The following is a 26561-nucleotide window of genomic DNA, read 5'->3' as shown; positions in this document are numbered from 1 at the left end:
ATATATGAAAAGCCTACATATAATACCTATACATAAGACCTATACATATTTTCACTACTAAACATTATGGGAAACATTTTCGTGGCATGCATTTTTTTAGGAAGTTTTCAAGAGAAAAAAATAAGTTATATAGACACCCTGAAGCATCATTTAATTCACAGATTAAAGTGAAACCTTTGGCACCTCCAAAAAGGATGCAATTTTTGACAACAGTATTGTTTATATTCTATATTCTAAGTTACATAATTGTAGTTGAAATCTATAAGAAAATACTGGTTTATTTGTATTTTTTTGAATTCCATCTAAAATTTTCAAAAAGTATGCTTTTGGGGGACGGGGGGCAAAGCTAACTGTACTTTTGGGTCAGAGAGATATCAGATGATAACAAAGTACATTTTTTGTCTTAGGCAATCCAGTGCTCTTATTGCTACTGAAATCATCACCCCAAATATGAAGACAGATAATTATAAACTGATACTACAAGTGGGTAGGACAGAATGAGTATATGGTACTTTCAAGTGCCAAATAAAGATATCTCTGGAGAAATGTGTATATGTGTGTGGGATATACATGCTATTGCTTATACTTAGTGTGGAACATTTAAATTTTGACTTTGTTTTTGTTTGTTTTTAACAGAATTCTCTTTCAGACTAGAGAACACACCTGAGTGTTCAGGGGCGAAATGAATAATTCTTTACCATAGTATGGTTATTTGGATTTTCCAAATGTCTTATAATTCTAATAGTGAAGTCTTTTTAATTAAAATATAATTAAAATAAAATTAAATGCTTAGATCTGAAATGTTTAATTTCATGAGTTTTTGCAATTTTATATACCATGCAACAAACACCAAAATAAGATCCAGAACATTTCTCTCTGCCCCGAAAGTTTTCTCATGTACCTTTCAGTTAATTGTATGTATTCTTTATACTAATTGGAAAAAATGTTAACTATTTCGAGTTTTCTAAACCATGAGCCTGATATATTGTTGCATTTTTTAAGCATTATTCAAAATTTCTCGGTAATGTTTTATAGTTTCCAATATGAAGATATTGCACAAATTTCACTAGTTTTATTACTAGGTATTTGTTATTTTATTGACACCATTGTAAAAGTTTTCTTTTTTTAAAAATTTCATTTCTAGTTGCTGCTAATATAGAGAAATATAATTAAATATATATATGGTCCTTGTATCCACCAAAATCATATTGCTTCCAGTAGTTTGTACGTTCCTTTGGATTTTTTTGGTATAATGAGAAACTTAAACTTCTCTTTCACTTATGTATTCCAGTCCACTTCCCTCATTCTGGCTCACAAAAACATCACAGACACCAGATCTTTTTTGTTTTTTTAAGATGTAGCCCATGCATATGCAAGTGCTAATAGTATTTCAGAATACACCATATACAGTTTTACATTTCGGTAATCCCTCTGGGGGGATCAAATTTGTAGTACTATCTGTAATTCATGTGGAAACACATTAAATTTAAAAAATCAAGTTTTTAGATACTCCATTTGTTTTCTTCATATTTATAATACCAAAAGAAATACTGCATTGTTTGAAAGCTATTTAAATTTTTGAATTAATAGAAAACTCTATATATAGTGAGCATTTTATATTAATTACTCTAGAGTATTATAATGCGGAGTCATATATGTTCTGTTCTACAATTAGTTCTTTGGGCCAGTAATTTTCTATCTTGGCTGCTCATTGGAATCAATCAGCTAGCTTTAATAAAAATACTGATGTCTAGGTTTCACCCCAGAGAGTCTGATTTTATTGATGCAGGATATTGACTGGGCAAAGGGATTTTTAAGTTTCCCAGGTGATTTTAATGTGTAGCCAATTTGAGAACTGCTGTTTTACCTTGTTCATAGTTTCTTATTAAAATTATATTTATATTTATACTTACATTAATCTCCTCAGAAGAGACTTTAAGTACAGAACAAAGTCTACATGGGTTGTATAGTTTGTATTTGTAATTTTTATAACTAATGTCATGGATCAAAAGTTAACTGATTTGGAAACACAACATTTTAATGACTTTGCATAAGGCAATTAACCTTTCAGTGTTACTCTTTCTGCATGCCCCAAATGGAAATCTTCACAATGAACTGTAACTTGTCTTTGTTTAGAAATGAGTGCAGATCTCTTTCAAACACAAAATATGATACAAATATTTAAGCATAGAAAAAAAGTACAAATAGGATTTAGGGGGGAAAAACCCTCAAAAACAGTTACTGTATCGATACTCAGTACCAATTGTGAACCTTTTGTAGCCATGGGAATTTACTTGGGGCTAATGTTGTAATACTAAGTCCTATAGTCAATTTTTCTGATCCAGTTTGAACTTTTTTACTTTCTCATATTCTAAAAATTTGAAACAATATTTTAAAATGATGCAAGCAACACATAGAAATACAGGTAATTTGAAACAAACATAGAGTAGTGGTTTCAGATAAGTTTGTTTTAACTGTCAAAATGAAACTGTCTACATAGTCCAATACCAAACCCCATATTTTCAATGGGCATTATATAAATTCCAATCATCCTAACAGATTTATTGAGTGAAATGTGCAAAATGCTATGTTAGAACTTCTGTGGATGTTAATCCAACTTTAAAATCTAAATGTAGGTATAACAAAGGCAAAAAGAATATATCACAAAATACAGCACTCAACACAGTGACACAAGATAGGGCGTGAGTAATCATTAGCAGGCAGGTAGGCTACAAAGAAGAAAGGGAGAGAAAGAGGAAGGGAAATGCAGGCTCTTTATATATAGACATATGTAAAAATATATATTTTCTATCTATCTATCTATCTATCTATCTATCTATCTATCTATTATCTAATCTATCTTTTAAAGGAAAGAGTAGCAACTAGCAACATATAGCTTACCTTCTCCCTTAATTTATTTTACTAGTCTGAGTTATTAAACTCACTGTGCATCTCTAATACAGCTGAGAATAAGGAATCGATCTAAGTATATGAAAGGGGAATGTGTCCTAAGTTGTACGTTGATATTTATAATTTTATTATTGTGATGTTATTGAATTTATCCCATCTTTATGTTTCAGACCCCTTCTGCTCACTATATTTCATAGACCTAAGAACAATGTTATCCCTAGAGAGCTTCTTATAAATCCAGATCTACTCAATTGCAGTCTCTCTTTTAGAAAATTTCCAAATAATTTATATGTATACGTGCATTGAAGTTTAAGATGCATTGCTTTAGCCCATATACAGTTAGCTATTGCTCTTATGGAAATTAAAAAATATATAACCTAAACTTTAATTAAATTCCTATTGCATGCATTCTGATTCTGGTTGAGCTTTGGACGCAGATTTGTTGTAAAGAGCACTAAGGCAAGAGTAAACACACACACAAATATTGACTGTGCCATTTAATGGAAGTAAAAATTCATCAAGCTTCTAAATTCTATCTTTTGTCATTTGTAAAATGAATAGCCAGTTAATACCTGTCCTTGTGCTCAGTGGAATTGTTTAAACGTTCAAGTGAGATGGCACTTTATTAATTTTCAAGGCCTGTACATTTTAGGCTCTGTTATACTCTATGAATTTAGATCAGTTGATAGGTAGGTTATGAGTAAAAAACTCTAAGGGAGAAAGGCAAGCTGACCATCTCAGGATCTGGCTAATAACTATTTTTGTTGCCTTATAGAAGAAGTAGAAGGTGACTTAGGAAGGCAGTATCCTAAAGAGAATGTAGTTCTTCATAGTTTTTATTTTTTTTTTCTGATTGATTTGTGTTGACTTTATGTGAGTGGGCCAACCACTTGCTTTGTAATTCGCTAGTGATGAAAGCATGACTGATAACAACATAAAACAAGACAGTAGGGTGAATTTTATTTAACACTTGCCTTCAGCTTTTCCTAGAGATGCTGCTCAGTTAGTAACTGAATTAAGGTCTGTGGAGATGTCATATGCCCTGGATTTGGCCTGGCAGTGAGGGTTTTATGAGGGATGTCTTCATGGAAGTCAACAGCACAAACTCTGGCTCTTTCAATTACAGATAAAAAGACTTGTGGACCTCACGAATTCCAATGTAGAAACAACAACTGTATTCCAGATCACTGGCGGTGTGATAGCCAGAATGACTGCAGTGATAATTCAGATGAAGAAAACTGTAGTAAGTAACTCTCGCTTGAGAACATTGTGAGCTTGACAGCATATTCAATAAGCAGGATAGCAATTTTTAGTTCAGTTAAGGTATGAATTTGAACCTATCTGTCCTACGGCTCACATTTTTATACATGTATTCACATTTGGACAAGAATATTCGGACTAAATTGACCTGAATCTCAAATGGTAGAATTATTGAAATGCTCATACTGGGAGTTATTTTCTTACAGTTATCAGAATTGGTATGAAAGTATCATGAGGTTTAATGCAACCCATTAGTATGCAATGAAGTGAGCCCTTGATGCAAGTTCATACAAAAAGCTGAATGATGTGGAGACAGTACAAAACATATCATTCTTTAGCGGATGGTATTCATTTCATTTCCGTCTCAAATCCTTTTACACTACAAATTTACCCATGAGCATCTTTCAGCGAAATATCATTTATTCTCCCTGGAGTGGTGAACACCATATGTATTCAGGATGCTTTTCTCTGAAAATAGAATAACACTATTATCATCATCTGCCTCCTGCATTTTTATGTAATAAATTTAAAAGACAATAATTGTCCAACAATTTTATTTTCTAAAAAGTATGGCAGTATGTAAAATTGTGACAGCAACCTTATATTCTAGCATTAATTTGTGAATATATTTCTTACCAAGTGCTGTTTAAACAAAGAAAGCAATATAGTCATGTTTTAAAATAAGATATTAATCAAATTCCATTTATTAAATATTTATATTCTGCTACTTCCAGAAAGTATTTAATAATAACAATAGTGTGTACTCATACATTGGACTAAGAACATTGGTTTCCCAAGACACAGGAGATGAAATAGAATTGTTACATTAAAGCATAGGAAGATGTTATATGAAAGTATGTAATTAGTAGAATCACAGGCTTAACAAACCACTTGGACACTGAGTTTGCAAAATATCAACTTTTTGAAAATAGCTTTTTAAACTTAATCTGACTGATGTTTAAGAATCAGGTATATTATGTATGAAATCTCTGGATCATTATGATTATGGAATACTCTGATTTGGGGACCTTTTATTACTCCTTCATATCTAGGTTTCTCAACTGATCTTATGCTTTAGGAAGGTGAAAAATATTGCAAAGAGTCTTTAGAAGGTTCCAGATTCTTTTAATCAATAGCTTTAAAATTTAAAAACTTTATAGAAGGGGTTTTCAGATACTATCCAGTGATTAAGAGAAAGACCTAATAAGGTAAGAGTGGCAGGAGGAGAAGAGCAAATACAAAAAAGAAGCAATTGCATATCCGTTCTGTTTAATTCACCTTTATTTCAGAGCTAAAATATACAGATAGATACATTTAGTGTTAGTTATCAGTAGGATACCGAGAGGAAATACCTAATGGCTGAAGGATGTTGAGAGCAGGAGAGGGGGAGGAGTGAGAAGGCCACATTGGAAACTTACATCTTTGAAAACCTTTTATTCAAGTGGAGGCTGAAATTGTGAAGAAGTTAAGTTACTGCTGTAACTAGAGAATAAGGGGAAGAAGAATGAAAGGTGGAGATAACCTGTGTCTTAATCTGCTGGGGTTTCCTATGTGGTTGAGTATGATTTTGCTGGCATCTCCTAAAAGTCTTCCTTTCATGCAAGAACACAAGGAGCAGGAACACTGCCTTTCACTCATCACTGGGGAACCTTAGTGATAAATCACAACAGCCACAGAACCCTTAAGAAAAACCAAGAGAGTGGCTGCAATATCAAGCACTGCAGTGTAAAATACCAAGTTATGTGTGGTTCTCTTTTGGTTCTCATTAAATCTAAGTATGTGCCCTAAGATAGCAACATTGAGTAATTTGCAGGGGACAAATGACAATGAACAAGAAGGAAGCATATTATAATTGTGACATGGAAGGGAGACGGCATACATTGGACCAGTATCAGAACTGGTAACATGGTAAACAGGTAAGGATGTGTAAGAGGGAGAATTGCGAGATCTGGATAATTGGGCAGTGTTTAAAGATACCATCTGAATAGGCCTGAAGGAATGAGAAAGTTCAGACATTGAAAATGCCAGTGGTTCTACATAGACAGAAGCTGAGTTGATTAAGAGAGAGAAAAAATACAGTATAGCCATATGAGGCACCAAGAGATTGGTCATAGAGGAGTCAGCTTTAGGAAAGATCTGCTCCCACATAAAATGCTATCAAGATATTTCCATTTTCTCACGATCTGTTGATACTATTATAATTTCATGTATATTTTACAATAAAACTATTAGTACATATATATAAATTACTATTTATATATGGTAATCATGACTATATATATAATATATCACATCACATATATAAATTTAATTTTAGTAGATAGACATGATGACAATACACTATACTGTTACCACATTTTCTAAATATCATTAGTCAATGGTATGCATTTTAGTTCACATTTGAGGATTCTTGTTAGTGATTATTAAGTAGAGAAAAATGACAGAGATAGTAAATTAGCCTTAGAGTAAAAAAATAATAGCAGCTTTTTTTTTAGCAGCTTTTTTTTTTTTAATGTGACCACATTGCATCAACCAACACTCTCCTGCATTCCACTGCACCACTCATGTCTTTATCACATGCATCTCAGTTCCTGTTTAATATCTGAAGCTAGTGTAGGGAGTAGGGCTATTTCTCAGGGTCTAGCACAGGGCCTGACACACTTATCATATTAGCAATGTATTGTTAAAATCACTTTTGGACTTACTTGTTTATGAATCTGATATAATGAGTTTACTCTTTAAATTGTGTTGGAAACACTCCAGGCATAGATATGGGAAGAGTTTGAAACATAGTGGAGCAATTAACTGCCAGCGATGTTTTAAATCTATTATGCTTTCTACTTTTTTATCTTTATATGGGATAATTAGTCCATTGTCATTTCTTCATCATCTGCTGATGATTTCCCTTGTTAAGTGTTCAGCAGGGACACTCTGCTCCAACAATGATTTAGGCTCTTAAAAACAAGAAAATTTTATTGCTATTGGAGTTATTTTGTCATCTGTATCAAAGGTTTGGAAATGTCTGACAAATCTCAGCATCTATACCATCTTTATCAGAAACAAATATATATGGCATGTATGCCTTCTAAGTAATTGATGTGCAAAATAAATTATTTCACATCTTTACATTATTAAGAAGTAACTACCAATCCAATAGATTTAAAAGCACCAAATAACTTGATCAACCAGATTAAGGTTTTTGTAGAGAGACAAGCTGTGTCGGCCTTATTTGAATTTCTAGTACTTTCACACTGAATTTATATCAGAAGATTATTTGTATAGCATGTCAGTTATACTAATTGTATTCTAAAAATTCTCCTCAGATGCTTACACCCACATTTATATAACTTTTGAACTTATCATCAAGGGTTTATGATAATATACTCAGAAGAGAATTTGAAGTCTGGAAACCTTTCTGCTCTGCCACTAACTCTATGGCTTTGAAAGTCACTTTATTTTCTAAACTTAGTTTCTTCAATTTTGTGTAAGATGGCTTCCGAAGCTCTTTTCAGTTCTGAGTCTATACATTTTACCTCCTTTATTATCGAAGGAAGTGACTTTTCTATGCAATGCCCTGTTCTTTATTATTATTATAGAATCCAGATCAGCCTTCCAAAACATGCCCTGTAAAAGCTTCTTTGTTGTTGATTTGGTACGTTTAGATGAGATTTATGGAAAACCCTGTTAATTATTCATCCGGGGGTTTCCCTTTCTACTTTTGATCTGGGAACATAGGTAGCATCAGAGAAAGTTAATGTGAGAAAAACATTTTGGAGATACTGGGGAAAATTTCATACTCAAATTTTCTTTTTAAATGCATTATCTTCCAGGTATAATCATTTTGTTGTTCTCTTTAAAAAGAAAAATGTTAACTATCATGCCAAGATCTAAAAATTGGTCTTTTATTTTATCCAGAAAAGATCAAAGGTAAGAAACAGTAAGACAATATAATCCCTCAGGACATTTTTTCATAACCAAATTAAATTGTCCTCAAGAGAGAGTTTATTTTTGAGATACCCAGTAGCAGAAGATTCTGAGGCATATAGATGAGAGTTAAAAACAGACTTGCTATCCCATTCCTTGATGACACTTGTATATGTATAAATAATTCATGATTATTATTCAGAAGTGGTTTTGCTGGCATTCTTAAAAGCATCATAGAGCCTCACAGAATTTCATATGCACTGAAAAAACTTTTTCCAACAAATCACTCAGTTCCTCTGAGCCCATATGAGAACAGAATAATTAATAATGTTAGAAAAGTCTCTATAGAATAAGTGTTCTGTGGAATTATTGGGCAAATGCTTTGAAATAACTTCTAACCTTATAACGGTATCATCTTAGATCAACAACATCCAACCCTCCCCTATAGCAAAGTGTATCAAAGTTTGTGAAGTCAATGTTGTTTGGCATATGATGAACACACTTGTGTTTAATTAAGATAGAGGCAAGTTAGAATATTAAAGGGAAAAAATCTTATTCAGATACCTCCAAGTCCACAAAATTCAGTATGTCTACTACTTTTAAAAATCAAAGTACAATGTGTTTAAAAAATATTCTCTATTTTTTTAATGAAAATCATTTTGATTCTTATTTTCCATTATTAAATAAAGCACTTCTTAATTAATTAATTCATTAGTTTTGCTGTAATTTCTTTTCTCTAAGAAGAAAACTGCTTGTCTGCAAACAAGAGGGTGCAATAGTTTCAGTACGGAGGAATGATGAGAGAAAAAGGGTTCTCTTTTATTTTTAAGGGAAGTAGATATTACTATCCATGTGCGTTGGACAAGTAACTTGGCTTCTCAGGGCTTTATTGGTAATCTCTGTAAATGTGAACACTTATTATCTCCTCAGTAGTATTATGAGCAATGATATGGCCTCGCAGTAAATAGTACAGGCCCTAGTATCAGACTGTAAGTTCAAGTTCAATAGTAGCTCTTATGCCTCCAGGGTATTTGGAGAAAGTTCCTTATCCTCTCTGTGCCTCAATTTACTCTCCGACAAAAGGGTCCTATAATAGCACCTACCTTATACAGTTTTTAAAATTAATTGTTGAGTTAATTCAAGCACTTAGCATTAACTTCACCTAGTGCCTAACAACAAATAAGCAATTACCAGCTGGTAGTGATTATTATTATTATAAATAGTGATAATAGTGTTAATATAGATGTTTTAATATTGAAACGTGGTATATGTAAACATAATGCAAAGACAAAAAAAGAAACTGCTATTGTCCTGCTCACCAAATAAAGGAGTGTTGAGAAATGAGAGGGGTCTTCCTGCTAAGTGGCTTTTTCTCATTCCACTGAATAGCATTTTGTCTTATTCATAGTCTGAAGTTCACGCTGTTGAAGAAAGTAAGTCCCAGAGCAGAACAAAATGCTAATACATATTACCATAGTTCTTCCAGTGGTCTCAGGAGGGATCTTTATATAGAAATGTAAGAGCCTTTATGATACCAAGCATTCATGGTGTTACCCCATCGCTAGAAACCGGGTGTTTGTGTAAAGCAATATTCAAACTCAGGCTGAAATATTCACAACCTTTATGCAGAAAATTAGGCTTCATAGGGCTACTCCTTAAATTAAATTTCTGTTATTCTTCCTTCCCTTGATAAGACTGTTATTGTGTGTGAGCCAGCTGTAAATACAGTTAATGAGTAGAGAAAATAAAAAGGGGTTTTTCATCATGTCAGATATCAGTTCTATTTAGAGAACAAAAACTAAACAAGAGATGATCTCTAGCAATCATATCGATTATCTGTGGGAAAGAAAAAAATTCCTAAAATCCTATTTCATTGTCCAGATAAAACATACTCAATATCAGAGTTAAGCCAAGTAGCAAGTCATACTCTTTGGCCTAAATCCTAGGGGAAGATGGTGAAGCATAATTAAATCAATAACTGGCAAAGTATCTAAAATGGCAGGTAAATTATACGGGGCATAAGCAAACAATTGCATCAACAAAGAAGCAGCTTTTAAAAAGAGAGCCACCTTCTGTCCCTTCCACTCTTACCCATCCAGTCATGTTCAGTGGTATCTCCCCATGTACCCTTCTTGTTTTGTGAACTCTAGATTTTCTGGAGACAAAATTGAAGAATTAGAAAGTCATTAAAATGCAAAAGAGAAGTCAAGAGTCAAAGGCTAGACTTACCACTTAATTAATAAATGGCCCTATGGGTACAGCATCATAAGATATCTTATTTACTTAAACTAAATACATAAAATGACTCAGAATCCCAACAATTGGAAAAGATTATTTATTATGTAATATGTAGATTTTTATGTCTTTTATTTTACTTTGATTTTTTTTTACTAAACTATTGTCTTTTTTTCCATTTGTTTCTATAACACCACTTTCTATTCATGACTTTAAAATAAATTTGAAAAAACATTATTATGTCCCATAGATGCTTCATGAAACACTTTTTTTAAACAATATATTGGTTCTGCTTGGCTAACCTCTTTTTTCTTAGTGCTACTTCATGCTATATGTCATATAAATTTAGAATGCAGTTGCATATAGTAGAATAAACCCATGCTATTTTTCTGTCCCCAGAGCCACAGACCTGCACACTGAAAGATTTTCTCTGTGCCAATGGGGACTGCGTTTCTTCAAGGTTCTGGTGTGATGGAGATTTTGACTGTGCAGATGGCTCCGATGAGGTAGGCAACTTTTCAAAACCAAACAAGAAAGAAAGTTCTTTAGAGTCGCATTCATAATTATTATTCAATCCAGTAAGTGTGACATGGACAGCTCTGAAATGCACTTTACTCCTGACACAATAAGATAAGTAGTATTATGTCTAAGTGCTGTGCCGCACACATCCAGCACAGGGAATAGCTCTTGTACTACTATTGACAGTTAATTTTATAGTCTGTTTTACCTCAAGTGGTGAATGGCTGGGTTGGGAATAGGATGTTTGGAAGCCCTATTCCCTATAGCTGATGCCTTTGCCATCTGTGAATTTGTTCATAAATTTTCCTGCAGTATTTATAGTCAGGACTAATATTTTTATGCATTTTAAACAGTTTCTTCTCCCCAGTCTCTTTCTTCAATAGATACAGTCTTATAGACTTCGATGTGGGTCATCAATTTTCATGAAACCACAGGTTCAGCTTTGCTTAGATGATGAATCACAATCCATTTATAATAAGGTCTTTGTACACACAGCTTAAGTGAAAAAGTTTAGAACATCTCTGGATAATTCCATAAACTTAGATTGTGTTAACACATAATACTTCATGCAATTTATTATTTATGCATCTATGTATTTGTGTCTCCACTGTTAATTATTCCGTGAAGCTTTAGAAAAAAAGCATATGCTACACAGTTATATTTTTTTCTCAATCAAATCTAAAAGGACTTGTAATCCTTTACTTTCCAATATCAGAAATAAATCCAGTAGCAGTCACATTTCATGATTTTCTCCATTAATGATTTTCTATGTTAATATCAGGAACACAGCACTGGTGAAATCAAGCCTAGTCAGATATAAAAGAAAAAGGTATCTGGTTCTCCATGGCCAGCATGGCTCCTTCTAGGGTACAGTGACTTCCTAGAGCTCTGCTGCTCTGATTGACACACATGGATCTTCCCCTCATGAAAGTCTTCCCATTGACCATAGGTTTGCCTAGAAAAAATCTTCTCTGCTGATCTAGAGGTTTCTGTGTCAACCTTCTTTAATCAGCCACTGATTTCCTGCATCTTTGGGAGACACTGTAGGTCTCTACTATTTATAGGACACGCTCAGACTGGTTCTTTCCCAGTCTTCGGTATTATTAAGATTGATCAATTTTCCATTCTCATACTATGTTGGAAATGTCCCCAGTCACATTCAGGAGCCTAGATTTTGGGAACAAAAATGTATTTCACTTCTCACCTAAAGACCAGGAAACCTAAGCCTTGAGGTTGCAAAGGTCTGCTGACCGAGGAGAAGTTGAAAAATACCACTTATATTCATGGGGCTTTTCACAAACAAGTCAAAACAGAATTTAAAGAAAATTCATAGGAGAGCTAAATTAGTATATTGCCCAGCTACATATTTTCTTAGTATCCACTCATTCAAAAATTATCTTAAATGTTTCCCACTCTTTCACATAAACTCATCCATACCATGAAAGTTTGGTTTTTTCTCTTTAGAAAATAGGTTTCACTGGCCCTGTGTAATCTGTGAAACATCAAGAGGTGGGGATATACTGCTTAAGGCATATGATTTCATCTTCCACGTTATTCAGTATATATCCAAGGTATATATCTAGACTCAAACATACATTTCCTTTTCAAAATCTTATTCAAGTGAAAGTAGACATTCTTATTAACATCATTTTTCTCATGTCTTAAGTTCATGGATGTAGTTCTTTGATGGCTGAATAGAACTCCATTACCCAGATGTTTTCATGATATTGCCCTCAGGGAATCAAAATAACTTTCTTAAAGGTAGTCTTCCTTTACATCTACAGCCATCTAGTATAGCCTATGAGTAATGAAGTGTCTAACACTACAGGCAGTTGATTCTTCTCTTCTAAGGATTAGAATGACAAGTTGTATTAAGAAACAAGCAAAAAGATGAACTGAACAAATGGCTAGAAAGCCAAATTACATACAGGATACTCTCATCTTGGGAATAAAAGATAAAATTGTGAGGTTTTGTAAGGATGTTAACTGATAATATAATTAACTTGTTAATATCGAGCTGAAATAATGATTTAAAAAAAGAGGGGGAACACCTGGGTGGCTCACGATTTAGCGCTTGCCTTCAGCCTAGGGTGTGTTCCTGGAGTCCCGGGATGGAGTCCCACATCAGGCTCCCTGCATGGAGCCTGCTTCTCACTCTGCCTGTGTCTCTGCCTCTCTCTCTCTCTGTGTGTGTGTCTCTCATGAATAAATAAATAAGATCTTTAAAAAAAGAAGCCTGGATCAGTATAATTGTGTATCACATTAGCTGCACAGAAGAATTATTTAAAGTGACTTTAAAATACAGTATTTGGTCTCTGCATCAAGTATAATGCATTGTAAGGACAAAGAGAAATGCAAATGAATCTTAAACTTGTTAATAATATTGTTCATACACTTGTTAGTAATATTGGTTTTGCTAATTTGAAACTCGTATATATCGAGAGTAGAATAGGTTAGATGTTTAGTTATTTTCATACTATTCATAACTCATAATATTTAAGTAAAAGAAAAGAGATAAAAATGTGGGAACAAAAAAAGTAAATAAAAATTCTGTAATATTAAACTCCTAAGTATCAATAAGAGATTTATTTTTCTTTTTCTAAAAATATATAATTCTTAGCTCTGTCACTGAAAAATTCTAAAACTGATGACATCTCAGCATTATAGGCTATCTCTAACATTGACATAGTGGTTTCTAAATGCCATTTCCAATTAAAAGAAACAGAACTCCTGTGAAAAATGTCCATTTCTAGATTTGAAAAAGGAAATTGACAAAATGAGCCACTAACATCTTGTGAAGCCAGAACAAGGCTCTTAGTATAGTGTCCAGAATACATAGGAGCTAATTGAAGGAGTTTCTACTAATCAAAGGGACAATTTGGATATCAGAAAAAAAGAAAAAAATGTAATGGATTGAAATACAATAAATGTATAAAAATATATGTGTTTATAGTAATGCTTTTTAAAAATGAAAAGCTCATTAGTCACTTTAGATGTTACAAAGGTATCCTTTTTTAGGATTCAATCAGCCAAATTTAGAATGTGAGGCATTCAAAAGAACAAATGACCTAGTGTCTTCAAGTAGACATTAAGACAAAAAACTAGGAGAATGGGAAATAGTTATTTAAGGAGACTCAAGCCAAATTCAAAGTGTAAACTTCCTTTAGATCCTTATTTTACCAAATAATATCTTGATATAGTTTTAAAAATGAAAACACTTTGAATATTGATTGGGGATAACTTTATACTAAGGAATTTTTGCAAATTTTGTGATATTGTCAATGTTCCAATACTATTGTTGCTGTGTTAAATAATCTGGACTATATATAAATGTGTTGGAGGAGGGTACATGAAACATGCAAAGTATTGATCATTAAAACAAGCATGATGGGCACATGGGATTCATTATACTTTCTGTATGCTTTTTAAAATAAATAACCTACAAATATAGACATACATACACAATCATCAATTGTAATTTATTTTAGATTGAAACCTTCTCATAGAAAAAATATCGAGAAGTACAATCTTCTATGTTGCTGACAACACCGGTGCCATCCATTGAGCTATTTTATTTGAATTGCTTTGCTCTGAGACAATCACTCATTAGTTCTACAAATACATACTGAGCAGTTATTTAAATCATGCCACAGTATTAGATATTTGGTTCACAGACACACATGATCACTAAACTTACAGACATGATCCCTATTCTACTGGAACTGAAGTACATGAAATTTTAATTTATATTCCGTGTGTTCTACATTTGCTATTTCATTCATTGATTCATTCACTCATTCATTCCATTGGCAGTTTTTATTGAATGCTTACTATGTCCCAGCTACAATACTGAACATGGAAGGTAAGGTGGTGGATAAAATGTATGAAATCCCTTTCTCATGATCAGTTCATGGATTGTTTCTCCAATGTCTTGTACATTTATCACAACATAGCTTATACCTCAGATATTGTACATTTCTACTTACCCTTACACATAGAAAGCCTTTCCTTAGATAATTCCATTTCTGTTTGAACTTCCTCTATGAAGTCTTTCCTAAAAGCCTTGAGAAACCATATGTTTAAAATTATATTTTCTTTTCACAAGTAATGCATTATTGGTGCAGGTGCTGGTCTTTCCTTAGTCTATGAGTTCATGAAATATAGGGAATAAATCTTAGTTTTCTTTGGATTCTTATTTTTTTCCTTTTTTTAAAGATTTTATTTATTTATTAATGAGAGAGAGAGAGAGAGAGAGGCAGAGACACAGGCAGAGGGAGAAGCAGGCTCCATGCAGTGAGCCCGACTTGGGACTCTATCCCAAGTCTCCAGGATCACGCCCTGGGCTGAAGGCGGTTCTAAACCGCTGAGCCACCCAGGCTGCCCTTCTTTGGATTCTTATTTAAGAAACTCTGGTGACTGGCAAATCCTCAATACTTGAGAAAAGAAGGGAAGAAGAAAGGCAGAAAGAAGAAAATAAATTATATTGCAGGCAGTCTAATTAAACTACCACTAGGAAAGAGAAAATTACAGGAATTTAGAAAGTAAACTCTCTTTCTTTACATGGGGATGACACTGGGAAGAAGCAGGGAGTAATAGTTCAGCATGCTTCACTTACTGAGAGTTTCATAAGCTGTGAGGGCTACACATTTTGTGAAAGGAACAGACAAGTACATTTTGGCAAGAATAGAAAGTACTTAACAACAGAAAAATGTCATCCCAGCAAGACATTTCACTGGAGCATCCTGTACCAACCAGGCTGGTCAGACACAGGGAAGGTAAATTTCTAGTGGATCCCTTTTATTGATCTCATATGAAGAATTGAAAGCTCCCCTAAGATGTATCTACTGTCTTGTTTGACTTCCAAGTAAAATCTGTATGCAAGCTAGCAGAAGTGACAATTGTGACAGTTCATTTCATAGTTCTTTAGCAGCAAATGTTGGAAGAGAGGTGAAAGATTATAAACAGCAACTGTGAAGGGACAGGTACTGAGGAAAAAAAGGCATGAGGAAAAGGGGAAAGAAAGACATATGGGGAAGTTTTGCTGACACAAAATAGATCTACCTTCAGGTTCTTTGTTTCACATTCATCCTGCCACTCCATCCCCAATTAACTGAATGTACTTGCTTAGAAATAATTTTTTAACCCTTTATATCCCCCCTTGTCTTCATTGTCACCTATAATTATTAAAATTACATTACCCCCTAACTGTCTGTTGGAAAATGATCCCCTCAGAGCAAATGATATGATCTATATTTTCTTATTTTTCTCTTTTATTATGACTCACAAAGACCAATGAAAATAGAAAATTGTTACAGTTTTGCTATATGACCATGGACTTAAGTGACCATCTGAGTTTCTTGTGGCAGTCATGGTTTCTATACTTCTAGGTCTCTATTCATAAGGCTTCTAGCTGTCTTTTGGCCTTGTAGATATTTGTCTAAAACTTCAATGTTGACTGTATTGTGTGATTTTTGACAGAGAAATTGTGAAACAAGTTGTTCCAAAGATCAGTTCCAGTGTTCCAATGGTCAGTGTATATCAGCAAAATGGAAATGTGATGGCCATGAAGACTGTAAATATGGAGAAGATGAGAAACACTGTGAGCCAGGTAAAATGATTGAGGTGATAGTTAATTGAGTGGATATTTTAACTAGGTGTAATTTCGCTGTAGGCAATAATGAACGAAAATAGTGGCAAGTGCACATGAACATTTGCTATGTCAGAAATAAAATTTGGAAGTATTTATAGATGAATTAATTGGTGTGTCCTTCATATGTTTTGAAAGTGTTTGGGCAGGTAAGATTATTACTATGTTGGGGATCCAAGCATTACTCCTCAAAATTAGATTTTCCGGTTTCTCTGTCTTTCCACACCATTTGGAATTGTTTTCCCAAGATGGCAAAATGCAATATGTTGAAAGTATTATAAGTGCAATAAAAGTCAGGTTTTCAGTTATGGAAATTAAGTCATGAAACAGAATGCAGTTGTTTCAACAGGATACCAACTGAGAAAAAGTGTAAGTGTATTATTTCTATTTGCATCTTTGTCTAAAATCAAAATAAAATTAGGAAGCAAGACCAGAGTACAGGAAAATAACACCCAATTCAAAATACATTTTTATCCCTTAAATATAGCTTTGTAAATATGCTCATTAAAACTTAATTTTTTATACCTTAGGTATTTTAATAGCAGTATCTTACAGAAAAAAAAATTACTGGGAGAAAATTATACTATAACCTATGTATAACCACAAAAGCATTACTTTGAGAGCCCAGGTGAGAGTAGCAGATACGGGACCCACACATTGCTATGTCCCAGTACAATGTCCATGGTCCATATTGCTAATTGATCACATCTTTTTACTTACTGAATTTGGTCCTCAGAATCCATATAAGTACAGATCTCTAGGCAAACACTGCCAATTAAAAGGAACTAAAACTCTAGGAAAAAGCTTTTTTAGCATCCTCGGAGTAAACAATTGAGACCATAAAGTCATTTTATAAGTACATTTGGCTGCCTAGTTGTCTAACGTAAAGCCAAGAACCCCAGAGATTTGAGTGCAAACCTAGCAAACTCAAACTTGTAGACAAAGGCAACAATCATAATTACTAAGTCGATTAATTAGATTTGGTACTGATAGTAATTTAAATATCCATGTTAATTTTATTTTCTATGTCATAAAAGAATACTTTCTATAGCCTCAGCTAATTATACATATATTCATGTTTAAGACCCTAAAACAAAAATACTTCTCAGAACTTATGCAAATATGACATTTATGTCAACAGAGCCAGCAAGATATCATGGGGTCTATGAGAACATGCCAAGATTTCTACTTTTAGCTTTATATGATGCATATATAAATTAACTTTCCCAGGGGTCACTAAATCCCATTATAATTTTAAAAATAATTTGAGGCCTTTATATTTAAATAATTTAAAGTTATGGAAATTCTTCAAAATTAAAGAGATAGAGGATATTTAGGTTTTTTTCCTTTCTTTAGTAAGTTGAACACTTACTGAACAGGCTATTACATCATTAAAGTATATTTAATGAAATGCAATAATACTGTGAGACACATTTTAAATAAATGTTTAATATCAGATTTTGAATATAGTTAAATAACCTATTTTTCATGACTGTCTATGAATTTTTTACATGCATATATATATAGATATGTTTTTATCTATCAAACCAGTCATTCATTTCACTGAATCTAAATCTTAACTTTATAATTATATGCAGCTTCTCCTACCTGCTCATCAAGTGAATATATATGTGCCAGCCGAGGATGTATTTCAGCATCTTTGAAATGTAATGGAGAATATGATTGTGCTGATGGTTCAGATGAGGTAAAATCTATCATTTGATTAAAATCTCTGAATTACAGGAATTAGGTTCGGGAAAGCAAATGTAATAAAAATAGACAGGTTCTTTATTCTTGGCACTGCCTAAAATATTAGGACAAGTACACTGAATACAGTAATTGCAGCAAATACCTGAATCTGCATGCTGTTTGTATACTAAACCCCATTGTCATTTGTAGAGGTTGTGTTCATTAAGTCAAAATAAAAGAAAGCCCCACAGTGTAATAAATCTCCAATATTGTCAGCTGCATGTTTATTTTGCCTTTGACTATGTCATTATCATTAATGAAAACTGCAGTGCCCATTTGTATTCGAACAGATGGACTGTGTGACTGAATGTAAGGAAGATCAGTTTCGATGCAGGAATAAAGCCCACTGTATTCCAATTAGATGGCTCTGTGATGGCATTCATGACTGTGTGGATGGCAGTGATGAAGACAACTGTGACAGAGGTAAGGTACTGTGTGTGTGTGTGTGTGTGTGTGTGTGTGTGTGTGTGCCCCGCGCACACGGGTGCGCATGCCAGGGAATAAGAGAATGACAGTTAAAATGTTGTGCAGAATCAAAAGTGTGTTAGAGGCAGACGATAGGATCATCAAATGATTCTCTTTACCCATTCTTGTTTCATTGCACAACATTCTGTTCTGAGTAAGCAAAATCTGGCTAATTTCAGACAGTAAGTATCGATCTTCATATGACAAAGGCAATCAAAGCGGAGGTGTTTATTGCGTCCTACCATGTTCTCAGATAGGATGCTGGGTCAGAGATAGGGTCCAGAGAAGGGTGCAGGGAATATAACCACTATAACCATTACTACAAAACTAGTTTTGGTGTATGTTTTCTCTTCCACACTGTTTGTCTTACTATGAAAGAATGATAACATATGGCACACGATATTGCACATACTAAGTTGCTAGATCATATATAGGTTGCAGGTTGTGTCCCAAATTTCCTTTTTGCTATATGGCTGAGAAAATGACCTACATTTTTTGTCTGTCTGGAAGACAACTTTCAATTTTGTAGCACATTATTTTCTAGCTATGTGAAAATATTTCCTGGCAGATAATAACTTTTTAATTGTAATTCACTACATTAAAAGCAGCAGTTGTTACTACTTTAGAGCTAATGAGATGAAAGTGAAAAAATTGTGGGGCAAAGCTTCAAATGATCACAAATTCCATAACTCTTATTATTTTCATAATGTTAAATATGTTGTTTAAATGCAAAATTTCTTTTAAGCTGGTCACAAAAGTCTTTCAGTGTACTTTCCATTTCAGTATATTTGGAATATCCTCAACAGAGATGATACAAGATACTGAGTATGTTGCAGTGCATTTGAAAATATATTCAGGGTTTATACGGTGTAAATACACCTTTAAAATGACATGGATGGACCTGGAATGGATAATGCTAAGCATTATACACCTCCTATCAACATTCATATCTCAAGTTTCTTTAATACTAAAGACTGTACATGTTATCTTTTTATTGTCTTCAGACAGAGTTGTTAAATGGCAGTATATTTTCTGGCATGAATTTTGATTATTGTCAGAATTAGGGCATTTTAGAACTGAACATTGCAGTAGTTGAAAGAAAGGGGCACCTCAATGCCAGATATCATATTGTTAGTCTTACATGGTGAGTATCAACTCACCTTGGTGGATTCACCAAAGACTTGCCTTTTTCCATATTTTACAGTTTGTTACTTGGTCTCAGCTTCATACTATTAGGTTTCTAAGAAGTCAGGCAGAGAAAGACAAATACTCATATGTGGAATTTAAGAAACAAAACAAAACAAAACAAAACGACACCAAAAAAAGAAACAAAACATACTAAGGGGAAAAAAGAGAGGCAAATCAAGAAACAGACTCTTAACTAGAGAGAACAAACTGATGGTTATCAGAGGGGAGGTGGGTGAGGGGGTGGGTGAAATAGGTGATGGGGATTAATGAAGGCACTTGTGATGAGCACCGGCTGTCATATGGAAGTGATGAATCACTACATTGTACACCTAGAACTAATATTACACTGTATGCCAACTAACTGGAATTTAAATAAAAACTAAAAAAAGAAAAAAAAGGTAAAATACTTCTAAAATATTTACTTCTGTAAATATCTAGTCACTCAAAAATATCCTCCATGTTGTTTAATACTAGATCGAACCTTTATGATTTACTAAGACCTTCATCCCAAACCTGATAAAGAATTGTAATATTCAGCAGAAGGAATCCTAGTTCTCATTTGGAATCTGCAGTGCTTTATATAGAGCCGTAAAAGGTTAGACTTCCCTAATAGCTCTTTCTACTTTTGGATAAGTTCTCACATTCACAATCTATAATTGGTCACCTTAGAGACTGTAAACTTTGTAGACCTTCTGGCACCGAAAGTTCTTAAATTCAGTCATATTCTAAGACTTCAGGACAATTAAATTACTCATCTTTTTCCATTTTCTAGCTAATGAGCTCCATCCTCTCAATTTCAGTCTGTCTTTCTCTCATTGCTTCTTGCCTGGGCTCATGTATTACCATGTAATTGGACTCTAACACATTCTACTCACTGCTGCCTGGTTCAGCTTATTGAAGCGTAGCTCTGATTATATCAATGTTTGCTCGAAGCTCTTCCTTCCTGGTTACGTACAAATATGGCCATCAGGGTTACAAGAGAATGATCCTATTTTACTTCCTACCCGTATACTCTATTACTTCTCCTTACGGATCATATATCCTAGCCAAACTGAAGAATAAGTCTAGCAACAGTTTTCATGCTTTTCAACATCTTTCATGATCCCTCTGCTATTTTTTCCATCTCAATACCTTTGCCAATGAAAATTATATCTATCCTTTAGTCCACTAGGTTGCTACTGTCTTCAGTCAAATTGCCATTTCTTACGGTGTTTCCCTAGCAACTCTTGATTGCATTCTTGTTATCATATTCTTCCTTCTTTATAATTACTTCTGTATTAAGTTGACTAAGTTTCCCCTGTTGGAATGCGAGCTTCTTGATGTAAAAAATTAGGTACGCAAACAGAATGAAGAAATGCATCCCAGGCAGTGGGATCATTGTGCACAAAGTCTCAGAGGTGAGACAAAGTTTAAGTGTTTTAGGAACTATAAGTAATTGAAGATTCATGCTATAGAATTTGGTTTTAATATTAAGCATAATGAGAAGCTTCCCAAGCTTTTAAGGAGTCTTCAAGTATTATTTCAAAGGGAGAGAGTGGTAGACTTTGTACTATGTAATAAAACAGAGAATTTAATGAAGTGAGATTCAAGAGATCTAGTGTCTTGTCTTACTTCTAGGAACCTTTCTGTGCCCATTTTTCATATTATCAAATCCAACCACAGTGAAAAGTCTCTCAGAGCCATAAGAATATCTGGAAAGTAAGTATATATGTGTGTGTGTAAGGTCAATCCTGTCAGGATTTATCTATTTAAAAAAAAATTCCGTAAGAAATATTTGTTTGAACAAAGAATTCCAGGTTAAAAATCAAACATTATAGTTAAAAAGACAGAACATTATAGCATTTGAAATCTGAGTTTTCTTTTAGATTTAAAATGGGTCTATTTAGAGTTAAAGCTTGGGGATCCCTGGGTGGCTCAGTGGTTTAGCGCCTGCCTTTGGCCCAGGGCATGATCCTGGAGTCCCTGGATAGAGTCCCACATCAGGCTCCTGCAGGGAGCCTGCTTCTCCCTCTGCCTGTGTCTCTGCCCCCCCCCCCCCTCTCTCTCATGAATAAATAAATAAAATCTTTAAAAAAATAAAATAAAATAAAATTTAAGCTTACTGATTAAAAAAGAGTGGAGGGCCTTTAACTGAATCATTTACAAATGTGTCTCAAAGCTCCTTGTCTCAATATTCATGTTTCTAACTTTTCTTGGGTTTCTTTTTGCCAGGTAAATTCCAGTGAATTATCATGGTGGTTAAAGTATTTGGTCCTGTATGGCTGTAGCTTAACACATAATCAAGTTCAGAATTCTAGTATTTAACTTACTTCCAGCAAGTGGTTTAGGTATTGGATAAATGTCCTTCAAGGCACTGAGGAAATGGAAGGCCAGAATAAATATCTCTCCTGTTAAATCTCACTTCATTCATCCCAAATCTGGACACATGAACTAAGTGTTAGGGTCTGGAAGGCAGTAGGCATGTAGGAACATTTTCCAAATGAATCCACTTTTTACTTTACTTTAAAAAGACGAACCCCCAAATACTGTGGAATTAAAAACAGCATTCATATTTTTAAAGGTAAAACATGATGCCTCAAGGAAACTTGATGTTTGTCTTCGCTCCCAAACCTTATTCCCCTAGCAATTTCGGTAGGAAAGATTGAGAATTATTCTTTTTATTTATTTTTTTGAGAATTGTTATTTTTAGTAATCATCGGCTCACAAGTGTGTTAACTACTAATTAAAATTATAAAATATTATCATATATTAAACATTCTATCCACCCAAATTAAAATGGGAACTCTAGATGCTTATTTTCTGTGATTATGGCCTGTCCAGATTTCAGTGAATCTGACAGAAGCTCAGTTATATTTAAACATAGGTTATTGTTTATAAATATGTGTGTGTGTATACACGTACACTTTTATATTTTTCTAATCTTCTGTTGAGCTGATTAAGAACATGACTAATGACTAGGAAACTGGAATTTTGATCTAGCTAATCTCTTTAAATTATACCTTTTTTTGTTGCTTATGTGTGCCTCGTGCCATTTCAAAAATAAAGCATTTTATGTTAGACTCAAGATGTCATGGTAGGCCCATGATACTTTTTTTTTTTTTTAATGAAAATTCTTCATGATACAATAGGAAGCCTTTAGTAAGTTATCTTAAAACGTTTGTCTTATTGTTGTGATTGTGATTTCATTTATATTTATCTTCTTCTTAATTAAAATAGTAATAGGCCCAACACTCTTAAACGGGGCTAATTATAATGTTATCCAATGTGATACCTTTGGAAACTCATTTTTTTTTCCTTTTAACAAAACTGATGGGCTACAATTAAAATTTTCTGTAGTAATCAGAGGATGTCAGGAGTTCACAAATATTGTTTGAATATAATCCATTGTAAAATGGAACATGCAATAATGAGGTTTAATCATGAGGATTTTTACTCTGAAAGAATGTAACTTTCATATTCTATGGATTTTGATACTGAATTAAGCAACACTCACCTCCTATCAATATTAATATCTCAAGTTTCTTTAATGCTAAAGACTGTACATGTTATCTTTTTATTGTCTTCAGACAGAGTTGTTAAATAGCAGTATATTTTCTGGCATGAATTTTGATAATTGAAATTATTGTCAGAATTAGGGCATTTTAGAACTGAACATTGCAGAAGTTGAAAGAAAGGGGCACCTCAATGCCAGATATTATATTGTTAGTCTTATGTGGTGAGTATCAACTTACCTTGATGGATTCACCAAAGACTTGCCTTTTTCCATATTTTAGAGTGTGTTGCTTGGTCTCAGCTTCAACTATTAGGTTTCTAAGCAATTGACCTATATTTCCCTAATCATCTCTCCCTACCATTAACCCTATCAGGTTTTTAAAAAGTTGAATTTCTTCCTCACCTTTTACTTCACAAAATTAATAAAAATCTTGAGGTTTATTCAGCATCTGGTCACCAAATTAGCAAATCTACCGATAGCTGTGCCTCGCCTAACCTCTCCCCCCTTACTTCTTCTTTAAATGGAAGATTTGTTGCAGCTCCAATCTAAGGATAATCCATTTATTTTACTTTAGATCTTAAATCCTTCACACTTTCTGAATTCTCAAGGAATTTGTTGTATCGATGACCTTTACTCTCTTCTGTATCCTCAAGCTTACTCTGTCTATTGAATTATTCTCAGAAGCTCTTAAAGATATCAGATATTTGCTTTACTCCATACAAATAACCGGTCTCTCTTAGACACCTAACTTCCTCCTTTCTTCCTTCCCTTTAAGACCAAACTCCTGGAAAGGGATGAAAGATTACAGTCCCTACTACTTTTTCATCTAATAATAACCAACTACAAACATTTCACTAAATCTACCACCACTTCACTGAACCTCCTCTCTTAGCATTATATAAATGTGCTAACTACTACCTTCTTGTTGGACCACTTTTCAGGTATTTCTCCAACCACTCTGGCTAATATTCTGTCCTTTTTCAGCCTCCGTTTTATCTCTCCAATCTTTAAATGCTGATTTCCTCTGTTTTGTTCTAAATTTCAAATAACAACTGCACTCTGATCATTTCCAGCTACATATTTACAGGCCAGAACCTATCCTATATTTTAGATACATTTATCTACTATCCTATTAAATATCACTACGTGGTTGTCTTACAAGTACCTTAAAAGAATCGTGTCATTATTTCTGCTAATATTGCTCCTTCTGATGTATTCCTTTATTTTTGAAAATACCAATATTTACCAAATTGTCCAAAAAAAAAAAAAAAAAACTGAGTACTGTGTTTGACTCCTCACTCCCCTTGCCACTTCATCTTTTTAGCTATGAGATCCTGAGGGTTCTACTTCCTGGAGCACCTCCCAAAGCACTTTCAAATGTAGCTACTCTAAATCAAATACCAGCAATTCTCTTCTGCACTGCTGCAACCCCTCTTCAAATTGTCTTTTCCCTCCTCCAGACTACTTGGCTTCACTCTTGCTATCTTCATTTCCAAGTTCTCCATACTCTTGCTAGTGTTATCATGTTAAAATCTAAATCTCATTCTGTCATGTGCTAAGTTAAATCTTTGCTACTCCACCTAAATTATTAAAGATTTGTCTGCAAGTCAGAACTCAACAAGATGAGCTGTTTGACCCTAACCTAGACTTATTATTGCCTCCAAAGTGCATCCACAAAATGAACAATGCTTCCTTCTGGGACTTTCTAGTCTCACAAGGATGAGCACTATCACTCCCTAGCCCCATGTTTTAATAGATATTCACTTTAAATATTTAATACTTTCAGTCATCAAATCTATTATAGAAACCATATTTATTATTTTATGTATGAGGTTTAAATAAGTAGTGAAATTCTCTGAGAGCAATCTTATTTATTTTAATTCTGAATTCCCATCAAGTTACTTTGTGTTGTTTTCCCAGGTACTGCTTGTAAATATGATCTTATAAATCACTTTAAGCATGCCTCTCTTATAACATAGGAAGACATTAAGTCCCAGAGAAATTAATAGACTTGTCCAGAGCAAGAAAAAGGAAGTTCCTAATCCTAGAACCATTGCAGTTTCCACTATATTATTACATATCTAGATACATCACCAAAGTTTATTAGTATTTTGGGTCCATACACTTAATTTTAAGTGGAAGCATAGCCTTATATTCTTGATGTTTTCTATTTAATTGTGAAAGGAGAAAAAAATGCAAACATTTGTAAAATACACAAAAAACCAAGGACGCTATTGTAGTTTTTATAAGGATGACTGTAATATCTCACCACATTACCAACTTCTAATTCTGTTATAAAATTAGCTGATTCTCTGTGATTGCAAAACACTTTTTATTGGTTATTCTGTCTTCAGCAATTCAGTTTGTTTGTTTCCAGATACAGCTGAATTTTCTAACAGTTTTGAAAGGATCTTTTCTTTCCAGAACAACACAACTTTTATAATGAAAATTAATACTACTTAAAGTTAAGTTTATTTATAGTAAAATAAAAATCATGTAAAATGGAAGATAATTTATATTTGAGAAAACTTTCTTCTATCATCTTATTGGTATTTTCTTTAAAAATATATGTCTGCATAATATCAGATTATTTTGAAAAGTAAAACATGAGTAACTTAAAAAAATAGCTTGGATACTACTTGTCCCAGTACTGTATAGGAAAATAATATAAGGAAGTGAGAAATAAATACTGTGCTAAGAATTAGAGGAATGTGTGTCCTGCTGGCCAGCACTAATTATGCTACATCTCTATGTCTCTTTTTCTTTTTCTTTTTAATAAAGGAGGAAATATATGTAGAGCAGATGAGTTTCTCTGCAATAATTCCCTTTGCAAACTCCATTTCTGGGTGTGTGATGGAGAAGATGACTGTGGAGACAACTCTGATGAAGCCCCTGATATGTGTGGTATGGCATGTCACATGGATCTAGATTATATTCTCATTTCCCGATCTAATTTACTGGCATGAATCAATGAAGTGGTGAGACAAACCACAGAGTCTACCATCCTGAGGTTAGGTAGTTACATACACAGCTTTTGTTCAGGTAATAGGAGATTACTCTGTTCAAAGTTGAAGACTTTATGGAAAATCCCCCTAAATCTGAACTTGCACATGTCAACACTATTCAGAAGATAGTTTATAGCCTGTTTGGAGGATTAAGAGTAGCTGAATT

At 33.6% G+C, this 26561-nt stretch overlaps 1 protein-coding gene across 1 annotated transcript in view; it reads left to right on the top strand.

Moving 5' to 3' along the window:
• LRP1B (LDL receptor related protein 1B) overlaps positions 1-26561 on the top strand; it is a 1815754-nt gene that overhangs the window by 1669423 nt on the left and 119770 nt on the right. The window contains exons 67-72 of the mRNA XM_041739937.1: positions 4037-4153; positions 10729-10835; positions 16327-16456; positions 18094-18200; positions 18535-18667; positions 26172-26294. Of these exons, the coding sequence (XP_041595871.1) occupies positions 4037-4153; positions 10729-10835; positions 16327-16456; positions 18094-18200; positions 18535-18667; positions 26172-26294 (717 nt within the window). The remainder of the gene's footprint in view (positions 1-4036; positions 4154-10728; positions 10836-16326; positions 16457-18093; positions 18201-18534; positions 18668-26171; positions 26295-26561) is intronic.

Source organism: Vulpes lagopus, chromosome 24 (genome assembly GCF_018345385.1).
Source record: "Vulpes lagopus strain Blue_001 chromosome 24, ASM1834538v1, whole genome shotgun sequence".
NCBI lineage: Eukaryota > Metazoa > Chordata > Mammalia > Carnivora > Canidae > Vulpes > Vulpes lagopus.
This window is presented reverse-complemented; position numbering and strand designations above follow the sequence as displayed.